The sequence below is a fragment of the Diadema antillarum genome, unplaced genomic scaffold (assembly GCF_040938485.1).
Source record: "Diadema antillarum isolate AM-2024a unplaced genomic scaffold, OU_Dant_1.0 scf00000032, whole genome shotgun sequence".
In the NCBI taxonomy this organism is placed as follows: domain Eukaryota; kingdom Metazoa; phylum Echinodermata; class Echinoidea; order Diadematoida; family Diadematidae; genus Diadema; species Diadema antillarum.
Genome location: NW_027270921.1, coordinates 208,038 through 225,380, shown reverse-complemented (window position 1 = coordinate 225,380; position 17,343 = coordinate 208,038). Strand labels below are relative to the sequence as shown.

At 38.3% G+C, this 17,343-nt stretch overlaps 1 protein-coding gene across 1 annotated transcript in view; it reads left to right on the top strand.

Moving 5' to 3' along the window:
• The window catches only part of LOC139742089 (kinase suppressor of Ras 2-like), a 93,635-nt gene that overhangs the window by 68,105 nt on the left and 8,187 nt on the right, over positions 1-17,343 (top strand). Inside the window, exons 8-14 of the mRNA XM_071652655.1 lie at positions 95-184; positions 2,850-2,950; positions 5,270-5,305; positions 12,777-13,002; positions 13,389-13,452; positions 15,165-15,263; positions 16,924-17,012. Coding sequence (XP_071508756.1) covers positions 95-184; positions 2,850-2,950; positions 5,270-5,305; positions 12,777-13,002; positions 13,389-13,452; positions 15,165-15,263; positions 16,924-17,012 — 705 coding nt within the window. The remainder of the gene's footprint in view (positions 1-94; positions 185-2,849; positions 2,951-5,269; positions 5,306-12,776; positions 13,003-13,388; positions 13,453-15,164; positions 15,264-16,923; positions 17,013-17,343) is intronic.

Sequence of the window (17,343 nt, the reverse complement as noted above, 5' to 3'; positions counted from 1 at the left end):
TCTGCCCCCCTCACCCTCGTCCCTTCCCCCTCGAAATTCCCCGAACATTTTCCCTGCGAATTCATGCAAACAGATGGTCATTGCGCCCTCATAGGTTCAGCAAGAAACCCATGATGAAGACGCAGAACTGCGACTACTGCCACGAGAAGATCATCCTCCAGGGCTACCGGTGCAAGGATTGCAAGTAAAGTATCCTCCACAATCCCTTGTAATATGTGTTTATGTATGTGTGTGTGTGTGTGTGTGTTGGGGGGGGGGGGGTTGCCTTGGCAACATCCATAAAACAATTTGATTGGTGAAGATTTTTTTTCACATACTTAAAGGAAAAATTTATGTAACATAAACATAGTACTTTTTCTGTTTTATGAGAATCTGTAATTGAAAACTGAGTAAAGATTAGGAACAAAGTTGTCTACATAGAATGTGAAAGGAATTGCGAGTATACCTATACTTTCATCAAAATGTTTGTAGGTTTATTCATAATGGGGCAAATCGTAAGTGGACCCGCATCCGTTTTTCATTCTACTTCTTCTCCTTGCTAGCAATGCTCCTGATGGTAAACAATGCATCCCTATGTTCAAGAATTATTGCAAAGTTCAGGATAGGGGATAATTGATGGATGTGACATGGGCTTGAAATGCGGCTGTTGCTTACCTTCTAGTGGTTGAAATATAAGTTTTTTATTGGTTGAAAATATAGAGTTTTTACCATAATCACAGCAAGAATGTGTTGATCGAGGTCAAAAAAGACAACAAGATGTTTGTGATGTTACCCTTAAGTATTTGTATGTGTTGTGTTTGTATGTGTACTGAAATACATTTAACGGTTTAATAGTTCTGTGAAATATGCATCATTAAGTGTAGAACTTGTTACTGTACAAGGATCATTTCATATTGATAACAACTTCTTGGTCAGACGCCATCTTGGATGAGCAGATTAGGTTCAAAATTCAAAATACTTCATTCTGTATGTTGATTAATACATACCCTATAGCCCCCATATTTTACCCACATATTGACCATGTTACATGGATCATTTCTTGATCAGATGTGATCTTGTCTGAAAATTAGGATAGAAGGTCAAAAATATCTATCCTTATATTTTACCATATTTTAACCTTTACCTTTGGAAATGCATGTCATATCGCGCCCTATACACATATCTTTCTTATCTGATTACAGTATGACCATACAATTAATTAGGGTCAAAGGTCAAACATTCTTTTGATGCTATTTTTGTCGAGCCCACCGGAGGTGTGGGGAGACTAAGGGATCGCCTGCGGCGTCTGTCCGTCCGTCGTCCGTCTGTCCGTCGTCCGTCCATAACGCTACAAAAACTTCAATAACTCTTTACTCTGGGCTTCAATTGCAATCAAACTTTGAAGGAAGAGGGGTCATACAAAGTTTTACATTTTACCATATATGAAGGTCACCTCAAGGTCAAAGCTCACAGGCAGGGGTCAACGAACTTTTAGAGCCCAATGTTAAGTTTTTATGGCGCATTTCTATTATGGTCATAACTTTTGATCCATAACTCCATTTGTGACTAAACTTGGATGGTAGATGTCCCTTGGGGAGTGGATGATCAGCTCAAGGTCAAAGGTCACAAGCAGGGGTCAACGAACTTTAAGAGCCCAATGTTAAGTTTTTATGGCGCGTTTCTATTATGGGTCATAACTTTTGATCCATAACTCCATTTGTGACTAAACTTGGATGGTAGATGTCCCGTGGGGAGTGGATGATCACCTCAAGGTCAAAGGTCACAAGCAGGGGTCAACGAACTTTTAGAGCCCAATGTTAAGTTTTTATGGCGCGTTTCTATTATGGGTCATAACTTTTGATCCATAACTCCATTTGTGACTAAGCTTGGATGGTAGATGTCCCTTGGGGAGTGGATGATCACCTGAAGGTCAAAGGTCACAAGCAGGGGTCAACAAACTTTTAGAGCCCAATGTTAAGTTTTTATGGCGCGTTTCTATTATGGGTCATATAACTTTTGATCCATAACTCCATTTGTGACTAAACTTGGACAGTAGATGTCCCTTGGGAAGTGGATGGTCACCACAAGGTCAAAGGTCACAAGCAGGGGTCAACGAACTTTAAGAGCCCAATGTTAAGTTTTTATGGCACGTTTCTATTATGGGTCATAACTTTTGATCCATAACTCCATTTGTGACTAAACTTGGATGGTAGATGTCCCTTGGGGAGTGGATGGTTACCACAAGGTCAAAGGTCACAGGCAGGGGTCAACAAACTTTAAGGGCCCAATGTTAAGGTTTTATGGCACTTTTTTTTTTTGCCATAAATTTTTACCCTTTTGTATCTCTTTTTATCTGTTATATCTCTTTTTTTTATCCGTTATATCCCATTTGCGTACAAGAAATTGTACGCGAATTGGCGAGACACATTATGGCACTTGCCTTGTATAAACTACAAAGCATATTGCTCTCATATTTTACATTTAAAGACAATATCGGATGAATCATTTTAAAGAAATTACCTCTGTGATCAGTTGCCATCTTGGCCGTGCCAATTAACATCAACAATTTCATTTAAATTTGATGATTACATCACTGTGAAAAAAAGTCCATTGCAGTAAACCTTGTAAAATTTAACATTGGTCCTTTGAATGTTATCTCTATGGCAGTCATTTATGATATGCTGTGGTTGATGTACAAATTAAGATTACATGTCAAATCTGTTGTTTGATGAACATCTCAAAAAATTACATGTCCAAATCCCCCAATCACGAATTGGATGGATCACCTCATTTGTCAGTCTTGGCTTATCTTCTAAGTCTAGCTTTGATTTCATTTTTCTCTCGCTCTCCTTCACATTCTTTCATCACAGGTATCAATGTCACAACCAGTGCAGATTTCAGGCCGAGAAGGTTCCCTCATGTGGTCTGCCTCGTAGGTATGAAGAGGTCTTCAAAGAGAGAATTGAAAGCGGTGAGTGAGGGCGGGCTTTACTTTTCCAAGGCAGGAGCAAGTAGCTACAATCACAATTAAAGCACCTTATCACATGCCCTTCCTCCTCCCCAACCCCCCCCCCCCCCCAACCAAAAAAAAAATCTCCTTGTCAGTTGAATGCAGATCCCATCTCTAGTACATGCTGTAGTCACTATGACTACCATGCCTGGCAGTAGTCACTATGACTACCATGGCAGCAATTGGCCAATAGTCAATCAGCTGTGAGGGTTTGATTTGATGCTATGGCAACTGTTATCACCATAACTCAGCTGCGATTGCTTGTCCCTGTATAAGACGAGACCCTGTCGTGTAGTATTTTTTCAAGCTCACTTCTTTGGCTTTGATTGAGAAGACAGGGTATGTCAAAACAGGTGGTATCAAACTTATTTTGCATTTGATAGACAGTTTTATCCGTCATCCAGACCTTCAAGATAATCATAGTTTCTTTAAAATGTACTTTTTAATCTAGTCAAAACATTTGCCTAGATATCCCATAACCTTCATGTCATTCTAGTCAGATGCCTGAAGGTTTACAACAGTGGCTGCAAGCATTGCAACAAATTCATAATCAAATGCTGAAAAAGCTGATCCGAAGTTGTCATAGCAGTTGATGGCAAGCCAAGTGGTAGTTGTTGCTGTAGTGTTGTATGAAATTGGGGCTCCCCCAGTCAGCTTGATGTAAAAGAAGGCGCAGTCTGTTTCGAAGGGTCGACGGTCGTCATTGCATGTCGTTGCATCACATGACCACGTTCAGTGTCGTTGCCCAAGAGATGGCGCTCTCCGTCCGGGCCAACATGTTGCACTGGGGGCGGGGCAGCTGCTTTGCGATGCAAATTATGTTGGTCAAGCCGATGTGTCGAGCAACACGCCAAGATTAACGCTTGCATTGTGTACAGAGTAGACTAGATGGTAGCAGTCTGTGGCAGTGATTGAAGTACGGCAAGATGTTAGAGGTAGCTGTGGCACCATCGCTTCTGAATAGACAGAGTCTTTTACAAGTAACATACTCCCAAAGTGCTTATGATTTTGCACATTCAATCTAAAAGTAATTAGAGACTATTGTGCATTTAGTCTGTGAGAATTCAAGAATTTAGACTTTGTAATGAAAAGATGTATTGTTTTGGTTGATACCTTTCCCATATATGCATGTATGAATGAGTTGGTTAATTGCTGCAGGCTGTAATTAGGCATAGATACAGTATATTGACTTGCATAATTAAAGCCTGTGGAATATTTTTACCTGTTCTTAGTGTGTTTTCTTAAGTTGATTTATCTGCAATTCACAATCTAAATTGTTGAAAAACTTTTCATGAATGCTTTGATCCCCTTGATACTTGTTTGTTTTTGTTTTTGGATAAGTAATGTTTTCTGTAGTTCCAATCCCCCACAACCTCTCTCCCTCAGAAAAAAACAAAACAAAACAAAAACAAAGACCAACCAAACAAGCAAAGAACAAGAAATTCAAAAAGAAAAAAAAATCAGCTGTTTCTTTTCTACAAAGAAAACAAAATGAAGACAACGGGTTATGCAAGTCACATGTGCTTTCCTAGATTTGGAGCATTTGTATAGTTTGATGTCACAGATCAGTCCCTCCGCTTAGCCCTGCGAGGATAGCATCTGGGCTTTGCAGATCCAATGTAATGTGATATTAAAGGCCATGGCAAGCTTGGTGACATGACGAACTGGAAGACAAATCTGCATGTTTACTTGTTCTCGACCAATTGATTCAAATTGATTTGATTTCTGTGGGTTTTTTTTCATTTCATAAAGTATATTACAAAATTACAAAAAATTTCCGAAAATAATTCTGCATTAGACAATAAATACATTGGAAAAAATTTTGAGAAGCTCTGAATTTTTTGTAACTCATACACTATGTTATGTATGTTGATTGTCAAATTACTCAAAGTGCTGAATTACCAGAATTTAGTTCGAACAAAAGAGCTTTTTTTTTCTTCAAATTAGCCATATACCCAAGCACAGGCAAATTGGCATGAATGTATACATGTTGGCCAACTGATCTTGTATAATATCATACTGTTGTTTACGATGGCTGATCTTTGCAATCATGAAAGAAACAAAATACTCTTTACTGCAAACACAACTGTTGGTGATACATTTTCTCTAGATTCAGCAGTTATTTGTCACAAGTTTTCACGGGCTTTAATCTGGACGTATTGCTTTTGTCTTGTATAATTTACGTTTACATTTTTTGTAGAATTGTCGCTATTGTCGCTATGGTAATTTGCTCGTTCAATGTTGCTTTTTTTTTTTTGTCGTTCCCCCTTCGTCAAACAGGTTTCTCCTCATCACCCATAATGCCACATAAACAAGGTAGAGAGAAGCGTTGGAGTTACTACTATTCACTACCAGCACTCTTGAATTATGCAAAACCAAATACCATTCCAGCATCGGTAGCATGTAGCCGTAGCACTGGCAATAGACTTCTTCCTTCACCACCGTATACCGTGTGTCCCAAAAAGAATTACAACATTACCCTCCGCTACGATAACTTAAAAAATAGTGAATCAGTCCAAATACAATTTTAGGGTATGAAACTATGGCTCTTTGCCCACATCTTACAGAAAACCCCATTTGATTTGCTTCAGTAGTCAAAGAGAAATGAGGAATTTTGTAGAGCATGTCAGGAATCTCTTCCCTCCAAGTTCTGTCTATTGTGTTCACACATTCAAGAGCATCCAAGAGCTAAGCTTGGAAGAATCAGACTCATGACATGCTTTACAATAATCCACATTTCTCTGTGACTGCTTAACCAAATTGAATGGGGGTTTTCTGCAAAATAGAGCTAAGATGTTATATTTCACAACCCTGAAGTAGCATTTAGACAGTCTAATCATATCGGGTGTTATCGATGCGAAAATCCGTTGTAATTTTTTTTTTGAGACATACTGTAGATGCCTGTGACTGCATGCATTGCATGAACATTAACCCCTTTCTGGCTTCTGCTTACTAGTTTACATGTGGCTTTTTGATTAAAAAAAAGCTATGACACTGGCAATCCTGACAATCCAATACAATTTTTTCTTGTTGCAAAGGTTCTTATTTCTTTTTCTTTCCTTTTTCTTTTTGTTCTTCCTTCCTTTTTGTCATTTTTTTTTGTCTTTCCTTTTTGTTCTCTTTCTTATCTATCATATTTTTTTTTCCTCCAGCTACTGTTGATATGTAACAATGCAGTGGCATTTATTCAGATTTCCATTCTAAATGTGACATAGCATCTGTCTGCAACCTGAGAACTGTCACTATGCTTTCCCCTTCATTTTGGGGGGGGGGGGGGGATTGGTAGTAGGTAGGCCCTTGTTCTTACACATTGCAGTGATGGTGATTTTATGGAGTTCAGTTTTACAGAGATATTCACAAAATTGCACCTTGATATTAAAAGTGATGCCTCGTGTTGCCTTACTACTGAGAGACAGTCTTGATTTGGTAGTGTTTTTGCTGTGTGTGTTTACAAACAAACATGACAGTGGCAGCACAAAATGCAAGGCATGTACCTCAATACTTGCACTGCAAAGTGCATCTGCAATGGGTTGAGGTTGGAAGACCAAGTTTAGCTGTTGTTTTACAAACTGTCCCTTTAAAGTTAGTAACTCAATGTCTACCTCGAAAAAATTCAGTTGGCATACTGTTTAGGTGGGGAAATGAAAAGTCTTGAAATTTATCAACATTTTGCAATGTATATCATCATGACAGCTTGAGCAAAAAGAAAATAGATAGATAGATAGATGGATGGATGGATAAATAGATAGATAGATAGACAGATAGATAAATAAATAAAACAATAGATAAATAAATGAATAAAATAGTAAATAAATAAATGAATAAATGAATAGATGAATAAATGAAAAATAAATAAATAAATAAATAAATATATAAATGAATACATAAATGAATACATAAATAAGTTAATTAATTAATTAATTAATTAATTAATTAATTAATTAATAAACTTGGAATGTGCTGATGAAATGTCCTGACCTAATTTAAATGTTTAATCATTATCTTCTGGTCTGTTTAACAACCAGGGGAAGAATAAGATAAATCATTTGCTTAGTGATCATCAATGGACTCTTAGAAAACAAAGGCAGCCCACAGATTTTAGTTTTTTTCTCCGCAGCAAGGACTCCAAAGAATTGTGATATGATGTGTTGTCACTGCATTAGCTGAGAGAACATAGCCCCCCATAAGATCACTTTTCGTTTTTCGTTCCTGACGTTATACCCATGTCATCAGATTAACAGAAAGTGTGATGCCTAAAAAGAACAGTACATTCCAGAGACTGAGCCTTGCAACAGTTTCATTGATCGGACGCTGACATGTTTCTTTCTGTGACACAGGAGAGGTGGCTGTGTATATGTTTGTTTGTGTGTGTGTGTGTGTGTGTGTGTGTGTGTGTGTGTGTGTGTTCATTCAGTGTCAGCGGTGATTGCATACCTCTTAAATCATTCCATCATCTGGTCCATTTTCAATGGGATGGCCGTCTCTCATTGGCGCAGAACAAAAAGAGTATGTGTTAACTACCATCCTTTTGTGTTGGAGAAAAAGAGAGAAAGAAAAGAAAAAAAAAAACCCAATAAAAATGCCAATGGTGGCATCTGTTTTCTTTTCACACCATAGTTGAGCCTGGAAATAACCAGGTCACAGTTCACTGCCTATTGCTTGCTGCATGCTGCTGCAGACTAGTGAGGTAGACATTTTGCCGATAGGAAAGAACAATTATAACAGCCACACCAAAAGAGTGGTGGTATGAAATATTCAAGGTCGTTTAACGTGTCAACAGGTGTACTATTGACTCTCTCAGACGAGAGAAGGTTTTAGCAGCCTGGGTCAGGCCAAAGTGTGTGTCATCCATTAAGAGCTGAAAGGGCTTAATGTCTGCAGTGTAATGATTTTTAAGGCCTTTCTTCCTCTCACCTCAAGGGATTAATCTTCTGTTCGCATCATGTTTGTTTGTTTATTTTTGTTTTGGTTCACACTCGCTCTCGCCAAGCTCGAGTTGACCTCATACATGACACTGTTTGTGGAGCATGCATACTTTTTGATTTTCGCATCCGTACATACACATTTGTGTCTCTCTGACGTAGATCAGCATTATCATAGAGCTCATTCTGCCATTCTGTTTCTCACTTGTCTATAAGGTGATGAGGCAAGTCAGTCCTGGCAGTAGTTTTTGTGAGAGAAACTTGGCAAAAGTGGCTTTTTGCAAGAACTGTCACTTTAGAGATTTAAGACATTCATGAGAACCTTTAATCATATACTGTAAAAGTGGATATTTTCACGCGAGTAATTTTTCGCGCTCGGCTGGGTAGGATGGATTTTGTGTGTTTTTCATTCCGCAGAATCGGGACATTAACTATTGGAACATATGGCATGCAAAAATATTTGCGTGCTTTCATTTTCGCGCTAGCGTCTGGTTGCGCGAGATGCACAAAAATTTCCACTTTTACAGTAGCCGTCAGTCATCATAAAATCTTTAAGGGACGTAGCATGACGTTATTTCTGTCTGTCTGTTTGTTTATGTGTCTGTGAAACCATTTCATCATATTCACTGCACAATATTTTCTCCAGTTTCAGGGGAGATTTACGAAATGTTTTCATTAACTGATGTTTTTTTACCTGCCACATTTTCTTTGAGTTTCTTGGCTTAATATTGCATAATCAAATGGCTTTGCTTTTTTTCTTGGCCTGTGTATTTACAGACAGATTTGAAGAGTCATGCAAATATATTCTAAACAACACTAGAATGACAGTAACAGAAGAAAATCCCTTGATGTCATAAAGGAGGCTATACTCGGAAGTGAAGAGGATTTGAAATAATCAGAGTGAAACCATGGCAACAACTGGACTAAAATTCAAGCAAAAACCAGGCACAACATGAAGTATATTAAAGTCACATAGAGGTCTGAGGTATTTAAGATGAATGAATGCAAAATAGGTGATTTTGCAAGAAAACATTAACGTATATTTCTGTCACAAATGTGAAGTATGATTTACGAACTACCTCCTGTCTGGATTTTAAAGTTGAGGTTGTTTTGAATTCCAAAGTTCTCTGTCTTTGTGAGGCATGTTTTGCAGTGCTATAGGGTAGACTATCGGATTTTAATGCTCTATCACCAGCACAATAAATTCCTGGGGGGGGGGGGGGGAATCTTCAAAGCCTGAAGCTTATGATCTGAGATCTAACTGTTGATGTGGTTTGCTTGTGGAATAAGTAATGGGACAAAGTATATTATCAATTGACATCAAAGCTAAGTGACTGAGACCGGTAGTGAATGGGGAAGGATATTGCCTTCCAATATACCAATCTGCTGTATCTTATTTATTGTAATTAAAGCATTCAGTGAAATATCTTAGCCTTCTCTTTTATGGAAAATTCTTCTTCACCTTAAATAAAATTCTCTTGGAATGACAACAGGACACATTTGATGTCAGCATTTCAGAGAGAAAAATAGAATGGTTACCAACATCCATTTCATGAGGGAAACAACTGAAGACCAGAGCAGTGCTTAATATGTGGTGCCACAAGAGGTAGTTCCATGGTTGTCTGAAAAAAAAGAAAGGAAAAAAAAATATATATACAGTATATATATATATATATATATACACACTCAGCAAAAAAAGTAAGTTCCCCCCTAGCATTTGTGGATATATCTCAAAAAGTATTCAACCGATTTTTATAATTCAAACGGAAATGGATAAAGAATTTTATTACTCATAACATGAGTGGCAAACCATTGCCACCAGATATCATTATTGGTGTGAAAAAATTCATTTTATGTCAAAATGCATGGAAACAAAAGTTGCACTTTAGTGATTTGCAATGACTTTTACACAAATAATCAAACAATCACTCATGATTCTGAACATTTAAACATGGGTTATTGCATATTTCTCTATCTCTTTCTTTTCATGAGCATACAGTGAAGCATTTGATAATTGATAATTATGTCCACCATCCGCAGTGACCAGCTGCCATCTCCTCCTCATACTGTCAACTAAAGTTTGTACTTGGCGCTGCTCAATGTTGGCGCATGCTCTCTGCAAGATGCGCTGAAATTCTTGCAGTAAAATGTCGTCTTTCAATTTCTTGCTCACTCTCCACTTCATGATATCCCAAAGATTCTCTACTGGATTACAGTCAGGGGATCTTGTAGGCCACTCCATACGTTCGATTCCATTTCCCTCAGCAAACTGATCTACAACTTGAGGGCATGATGCAAAATGCCCACAGGCACATTAATGTGATCAACCTAGATTGGAATTACAAATCACATGGCTTCTACCAATATTTTCATATTGTGAAGGCCTATTGTTAAAAAAGTATGCATAACATCTGTTTAATAGGGAAGCACATTGTACCTGAAGAAATTCCTGAGAATTACACAATTTAAAAAGATCATTTGCTAACTTACATAGGACATGTATACAATATGCTTCCTATGGCCTATAGTGCAACTTTTTTTCCCATGCATTTTGACATAAAATGTGATTTTTTTACACCAATATATTTATAATGATATCTGGTGGCAATGATATGCCATTCATGTTATGAGTAATGAAACTCCCTGTCCATTCCCGTTCGAATTATGAACATCCGTAAAATACTTTTTGAGATATATCCAAAAATGTTAGGGGGGAACTTACTTTTTTTGCTGAGAGTATATATATATATATATAGTATATATAGTATTTTAGCAAAATAACATGCTGCCTGCAAGTTTTAACCATCTGAATAATATTGACATTGAAAATTACCAGATGTTCCTTTGCATGGTCTGTGGGGGGGGGGGGGGGGGGGGTTTAAATGAGCAGACAATGTGCAAATGTTGTTTTAATTTTTTTTAAAGCAAAGTTATTGATTGTGTGTGTGTGTGTGTGTGTGTGTGTGTGTGTGTGTGAAATAAGGTTAGGGTGTCAAACTGCTAAGTGTGTGCATTTTTGTGCATATTGCACTCACACAATCACACACACACACACACTCACAGGTAGGAGATGAATTCTTTGCACTTCCGTCAGCAGCTGGTCCTTTTCGATAACTGCCTACCACCACCTGTTGCACTGTCTACCATTTCCTTGGGTTACCGCCCTTTTCTCACTCGGGCTGTCATGCATCAATTACTGTGGCGCCCCACAAACATCACTCTCATCGTAGTCAGACAAATGATTGTTACCACTGCTGCATCAAACAAAATATTTTTGCTCTTTTTAGTTTGCTAGTCTCACAGTTAAGATACAGCTGTACTATCCCCCTCAGTTTTAGTGATCCAGTGGTGTCGGCAAATTTTCTGTTTATTATTTCATATTTCATATGTAAGAGCGCCATGAGCATCATCATTGATGGACTTTCAGCGCTTTATAAGAGGCCACTATTATTATTATTATTATTATTATTATTATACTGCTGGTGCTGTAATTACAAAAGTGGCATTAATCCTTATAACACTACCAACTCCTACCAGAGATACACCATCATATCTATTCAGAATTGGGACTGGCTGAATCTTCCTACTTACTGTACTAACAGATTAAAACAGAAAGTTATTATTTGAACCAAAGGACATCCCCCATGTGTTGACATGTTTCCTTATAACTTACCCTACATTATATTTCTCCCCAAATCTTCAAGCTGTTCCATTCCGTCACAGAATACATGTAGTTTCCTTATAAATGCAAGTTTCATGCATCAAGCATGTCATGGCGACAAACGTTTTTCTTGATGAAGCGTAAAACTTGTCCAAGGCTTGCCTGGCATAGCAATGATTAAAGTGTGCAAATTGAATTCCAGGTATCAAAATATATTTTTATAGTATGCTCAGGTGAATAAATAACCCATGTAGGATTTTCAATCTCTGTTTCCAAAGAGTGTTGTTTTCAATATTTGGTTTGCTGTGACATTATCACTCCAACTAGCTTATGTAGAATTCTCTCCAGTTTGCATAATACAATGTCTTTGCCTTTTGGGATGCATGCTAACTAACCTCTGACAGCAACTGATAACTGACACTTCTAAGCCTTTTCTCTTCTGTGATTGTCCTTTGCAGTCTTATGTATGCAGCATGTTGAAACTTTCTGATGTTTCTGGATAAAAATATACCTGAAGTAACACTAAATATATATCTAGAAATAAAATGGCTTAGCAGAACTTTATCTCTGACAAATCATTCATGAATATATTTTTCCAATAAAAGGAGATTAAAAAAAAATACTCATATGGCTGTTGGGATGACAAAACCTCATACCCCCCAAACTGTCAAGTGTTCAGAAGAGCAAAAGAACATGGCAACCAAAGCACATGTAACAAATGGGATTGCCTTTCCTTTGACATGTCATGGTGACTTTGCTTCTGAGATAAGACAGCTAGAATTTGGACAGGACATCACTTGACTGATAATCTGACAATTGATCCAAGAAAGTGACTTTCACCAAAATTTGAGATATAAGGTCTTGTCCACCCAAGCAATGATATGCTAAATGCATGTTACATCTCCCTGTCACAAGACGACTTTTGAATTTTTCAGGATTTGGATGTAAAATGCCACTGTTCTGCTGGGCTTTATCCTAGAGCCATTGAATATTTTTCTTTCCTTGTAAATGTGTCATTTCATGTTGCTGAATTTTATGGTTAAAGTTTCTATAGTGAGGAGACAGAAATGGTTGAGTTTGCAATATGTCATGTACCATCATGCATCATGTTCTATTTTCAGCCCTTATGTGCAGAACGGAATGTTGTTGATGTGCTATTGATTGTCTTGTACTCAGTAATATCCTTCTTACCTTTGTTGGGCAGCTCGAAATAATGAGATGCAAGCGACTGTGGCATCGTCGACGGGGGACTCCAGTTCGAACCCCTCGTCGACAACCTCCTCCACCCCTTCCAGCCCCGCCCCCTTCACCACAAACTCGTCGTCCAGCATCTCTCCGCCCAGCCCCGCCCAGCCGTCGCCGCGGGTGAGCACCAGCACGTCCCAGTTCAAGTTCCCGCCCGACGTCCCCGACGACATCCTCGACAAGAAGTGAGTGGAAGAGAGAGAAAGAAAGAGAGGGAAGAGGGAGAAAAAATGGGAGAAAGATTGCAACATAGAGGAGAAAATGCTGTAAAACTGCAAATACTGTAAAGGGTAGAACCTATACTTGTTAATGTTTAACTGTAGTATGCATGCAGCCCTCAAATTCAAATGTTGATTTTGACCAGCAGCTAAGGAATGGAATAAACTTTAAAACTTATCAGATGAATGAAAGTCAAATTGACAGCTTGTATCGCTTTGAATCATGTTTTCTTTTTTCTTCTTGGATGGAAATAAATAAGCTATTGAATTGAATTGAAAACTTGTACATGTATGAATGAACATGACGGTAATCCAAAGCAAACTCTAATTTTTGCTTTGTTTCTACCCTGCAGTGAGAATGTCAGATCTACCAGCAGTGATCGCACCATCACCATCGACTCCCATGATAATCATGATGTGAGTATCCACCCTACATGTTCAAAAAGTATACAGTCAAACCTGCCTTAGCGACCACCTATCTATAGCAGCCACCTGCCATATCCATACGGCCACTGAAAACAATGCCCCCCCCCCCCCCCCAGAGAAAAGCCATGTCAAAGAACCTGTCTATAGTGGCCACATGTCTGAAACGGCAACTTTTTCGTCTCCCTTGGGTGGCTGCTGTTGACAGGTTTGGACCATCAAAGATTGATGTTTGCTATTTTACAGTGATTTTAATGAGAAACCATTGGTGTCCAGTGGTCTCCAGTAGTTTCCAGTGGTCCCTCAGGGTGTCCAGCGGTCTTTAGTGGTCTCTAGTAGTGTCCATTGGTCTCCAGTGGTCTCCGGCCATCCCCAGTGGTCTCCAAGTGACTTCTATGAGTCTCTATTGGTCTCCAGTGGTCTGTCATGGTCTTCAGCAGTCCCAATTGTCTCTTGTAGTCTCCATTGGTCTCCAGTTGCCTCTAGTCATCTCCAGTGGTCTCCAGTGGATTTTAGTGGTATCCATTGGTCTCCAGTAGTCTCCAGTGGTGAGTCTCCAGTGGTCTCTAGTAGTCCCTATTGGTTTCTACTTAATTGAAGTGATTTCCAGTGGTCTCCACTGGTCTGTAGTGGTCTCCAGTGGTCCCCATTGGTCTGAAGTGGTCTCCATTGGTCTCCAGCAGTCTTCTCTATTGGTCTTTATTGGTCTGTAGTGCTCTGTAGTGGTCTTTATTGGTGTAAAGTGATCTCCAGTGGTTTCCATTGATCTGTAGTGGTCTCTAGTGGTATCCAAGGTCTTCAGTGGTCTCCAGGAGTCTCTAGTGGTCTCAAGAAGTCTCTGGTGGTCTCCAGTGGTGTCTAGTAGTGTCTAGCCATCTCCAGTGGTCTTTAGTGGTCTCCAGTGGTCTGAAGTGGTTTGTAGTGGTCTCCAGTGGTCTCAAGTCATCTGTAGTGGTCTCCATTGGTCTCTAGCGGTCTCCATTGGTCTTCAGTAGTCTCTAGTGATCTCCAGTGGTCTCCAGTGGTCTTTAATTGTATCCATTGGTCTCCAGCATTCTAAAATGATGATTTTCCCCAATTGTATTAGTAATACCAGTGAAATGTCAGATCAAACATGTGAAATCAAGAATATTGTATGAATAGTATCTCATACAAAGAAATTGCAATCAAACAAATATGGTGTATAAGTGCAAAGCAAATTGCAACAGTACTTCACATTTTTCATCTCAAAGTATTGATGGATTACTGTCCTTGACTACATGTTATATGTGTTGGGTGCACCTAAAAGTATGTGTACTTTTGTTTGTGTATTAGTATGTTAAAGGTCTTGTTTACCATTGGGAGCAGTGATTTAAAAAATGTTTAAGATATCACTTTTGATGCATATGTGTAGGTCAGTTGCATCACAAAACACCCCACCATATGAAATTTTTGCAATATAGCCTAAATTATAAGGAGATATCACTATTTTTCTCATTAAACCATAACTGTAGACGGTTTAGTCAGGAAACATTTTTATTATAACTTTTGTTCACATTTTGTATATTCAATGATACTTAACATCGATTATACTGGTTGAAATTTTTATATTGGTTGTTTCTATCTCTAACTCACATTTTGAAGCATTAATGCTGGGTTTTTGTTTCATCTGCAAATGGTAAATTATGCCTATAAGTGTTAAATCTTCTTTCATTTTATCACTACAGCCATTTACAGACTCAGAGCGGACACTGCCAGAGCAGGTAGAGCCTGTTGATGAGGTCTCCGACCCGGAGCCGAGTACAGTAGCAACAAGAAAATATAGTGTAAGTAACTCACATGTGCTTCTGAGTTGTGGGATTGCATTCTGCACCGTGACTCTCATACAGTGCACAGACCATCTCGTGGTGTGAGAGATGGGGGCTTCCCGTTCAGCCTCAGTGGGCAGTGAGATTGCCCAGCCTGTCTTTGACATGTCAATCAAGAGGGTCCCAGATTCGAGGCCCGGTTAAGGGGGAAATCCAGTCCAAATATAAGTTAATCTGATAAGAACAAGTAAAAAATTACGAGTTCAACGGTATAAATTTCATTCGAAATCGGATGAAAAATAAGGAAGTTGCGACATTTTGAAGTTTTGCTATTTTGGGGGGAAACAGTTCTTGAACAGTCAATATGAATATTGCAAATGGCAAAGTGAGCATGTCATTCCCTCACAACTTACCATATTGTTTGTACATAAAATTTTGAAATTTTCAGTTTTTCATTCAAATGCAATTATGCCCAAGGCTCAAAACTTGGTATATCTAACTGATCACTATTCTGAAGTTATTCAACTAGGAATAATGTCATGTTTCAGACGTCAATGACAGAAACATTGAATTTTCATCATTTTTTTGTACACGATCAATGGAAAATTGTGAGGGTATGACATGGTTAGCTCACTCATTTGCACATTCATACCCACTGTACAAGAACTGTTTTGGAGAAATTATCAAATCTTCAAAATTTCATAACTTCCCTATTTTTCATCCGATTTCAGTCAAATTTTTACCATTGAACTCGTAAAATGTTACTCTTTTTTGATCAGACGAACTAATATTGAACTGGATTTCCTCTTTAAGCCAGCTGAGCCATGTCAGGTTGTTATCATACTGTCCTCACTATTCTGGGGCAAAACATGCTGTCCCTCTGATAGGACACGATATGGAAGTCCTGTGGATGAGAGAATGGCAATGTGTGTTTTCCTTCATAGAAGCTTCATAAAATAAACCATAATTCAAAACAATTCAATCAGATCAATGCTTTCCTTTTCTTTGTTTTTTGCACTTCTATTTTATATGTCTTATAAGAAGGATCTCTTTTCTATATCTGTTGAAAAGTCATTAGAGACCTAGGCTGTTTAAAAGAACCCAAAGTCTTTCTTGATCGGGGATATGTACATATTACTGTTGTTGTTATTAATTGAGAAATAAGTTTTTAAGGATGGCTGATAAACATAGGTAAAGAGTTCTCTAAACACACCCAAAACTTGTGTTTACCTGTGACAGTTTCGACGACGAGCTGTCATCTTTTTCAAACAATGGCTAATTGGCAATTGATGATTTGGCTCCAATCAGCAATCACCCAGGTGTGACATCCGAGTGATAGCGCCATCGTAAATATCAGACAGTTGGTATGCACCCCCATCCCCGTTCATGTTGTGGGGTTCTTTTAATCCAATCCAATTAGCCATCGTTTGAAAAAGATGACAGCCCGTCGTTGAAACTGTCACAGGTAAATACAACTTTTGGATGTGTTTAGAGAACTCTTTACCTATGTTGTTGTTGTTGTTGTTATCATCATCGTCATTATTATTATCATTATTATTAGTAGTAGTAGTAGTAGTAGTAGTAGTATTGTTATTATTATTATTATTAATATTATTATTATCATTATTATTATTATTATTCACATCTTTTGCTCTTCTTTTTCCTTTACCATTTTCAGCAAAAATTGTTATCAGAGTGGGACATTCCATTTGAGCAGCTGGTAATCCTGGACCTAATAGGGACAGGTCGGTTTGGATCAGTGCACAAGTGAGTTCAGGGTACTTGGCTTTGATATCAGGGGTCTATATTCAAAGATTGTAATTCTGAAGGCTGGTGCGGCGAGAGGGGTAATGTCTTTAAGCTGCCTCATACAACATTATCAGTCAACAAAATCCATGTGAAGCGTGGATATTGGATATTGGATAAGGGATGTAGGATATTGGATATTGGATATTGGATATACATTGTAGGATGTTGGATGTTGGATATTGGATATTGGATATTGGATATTGGATATTGGATATTGGATATTGGATGTTGCTGTGTAGGTTGTAGTAAAATGCTTCCATGAGATGGAAGGCAGCCATGTTTTGAATGA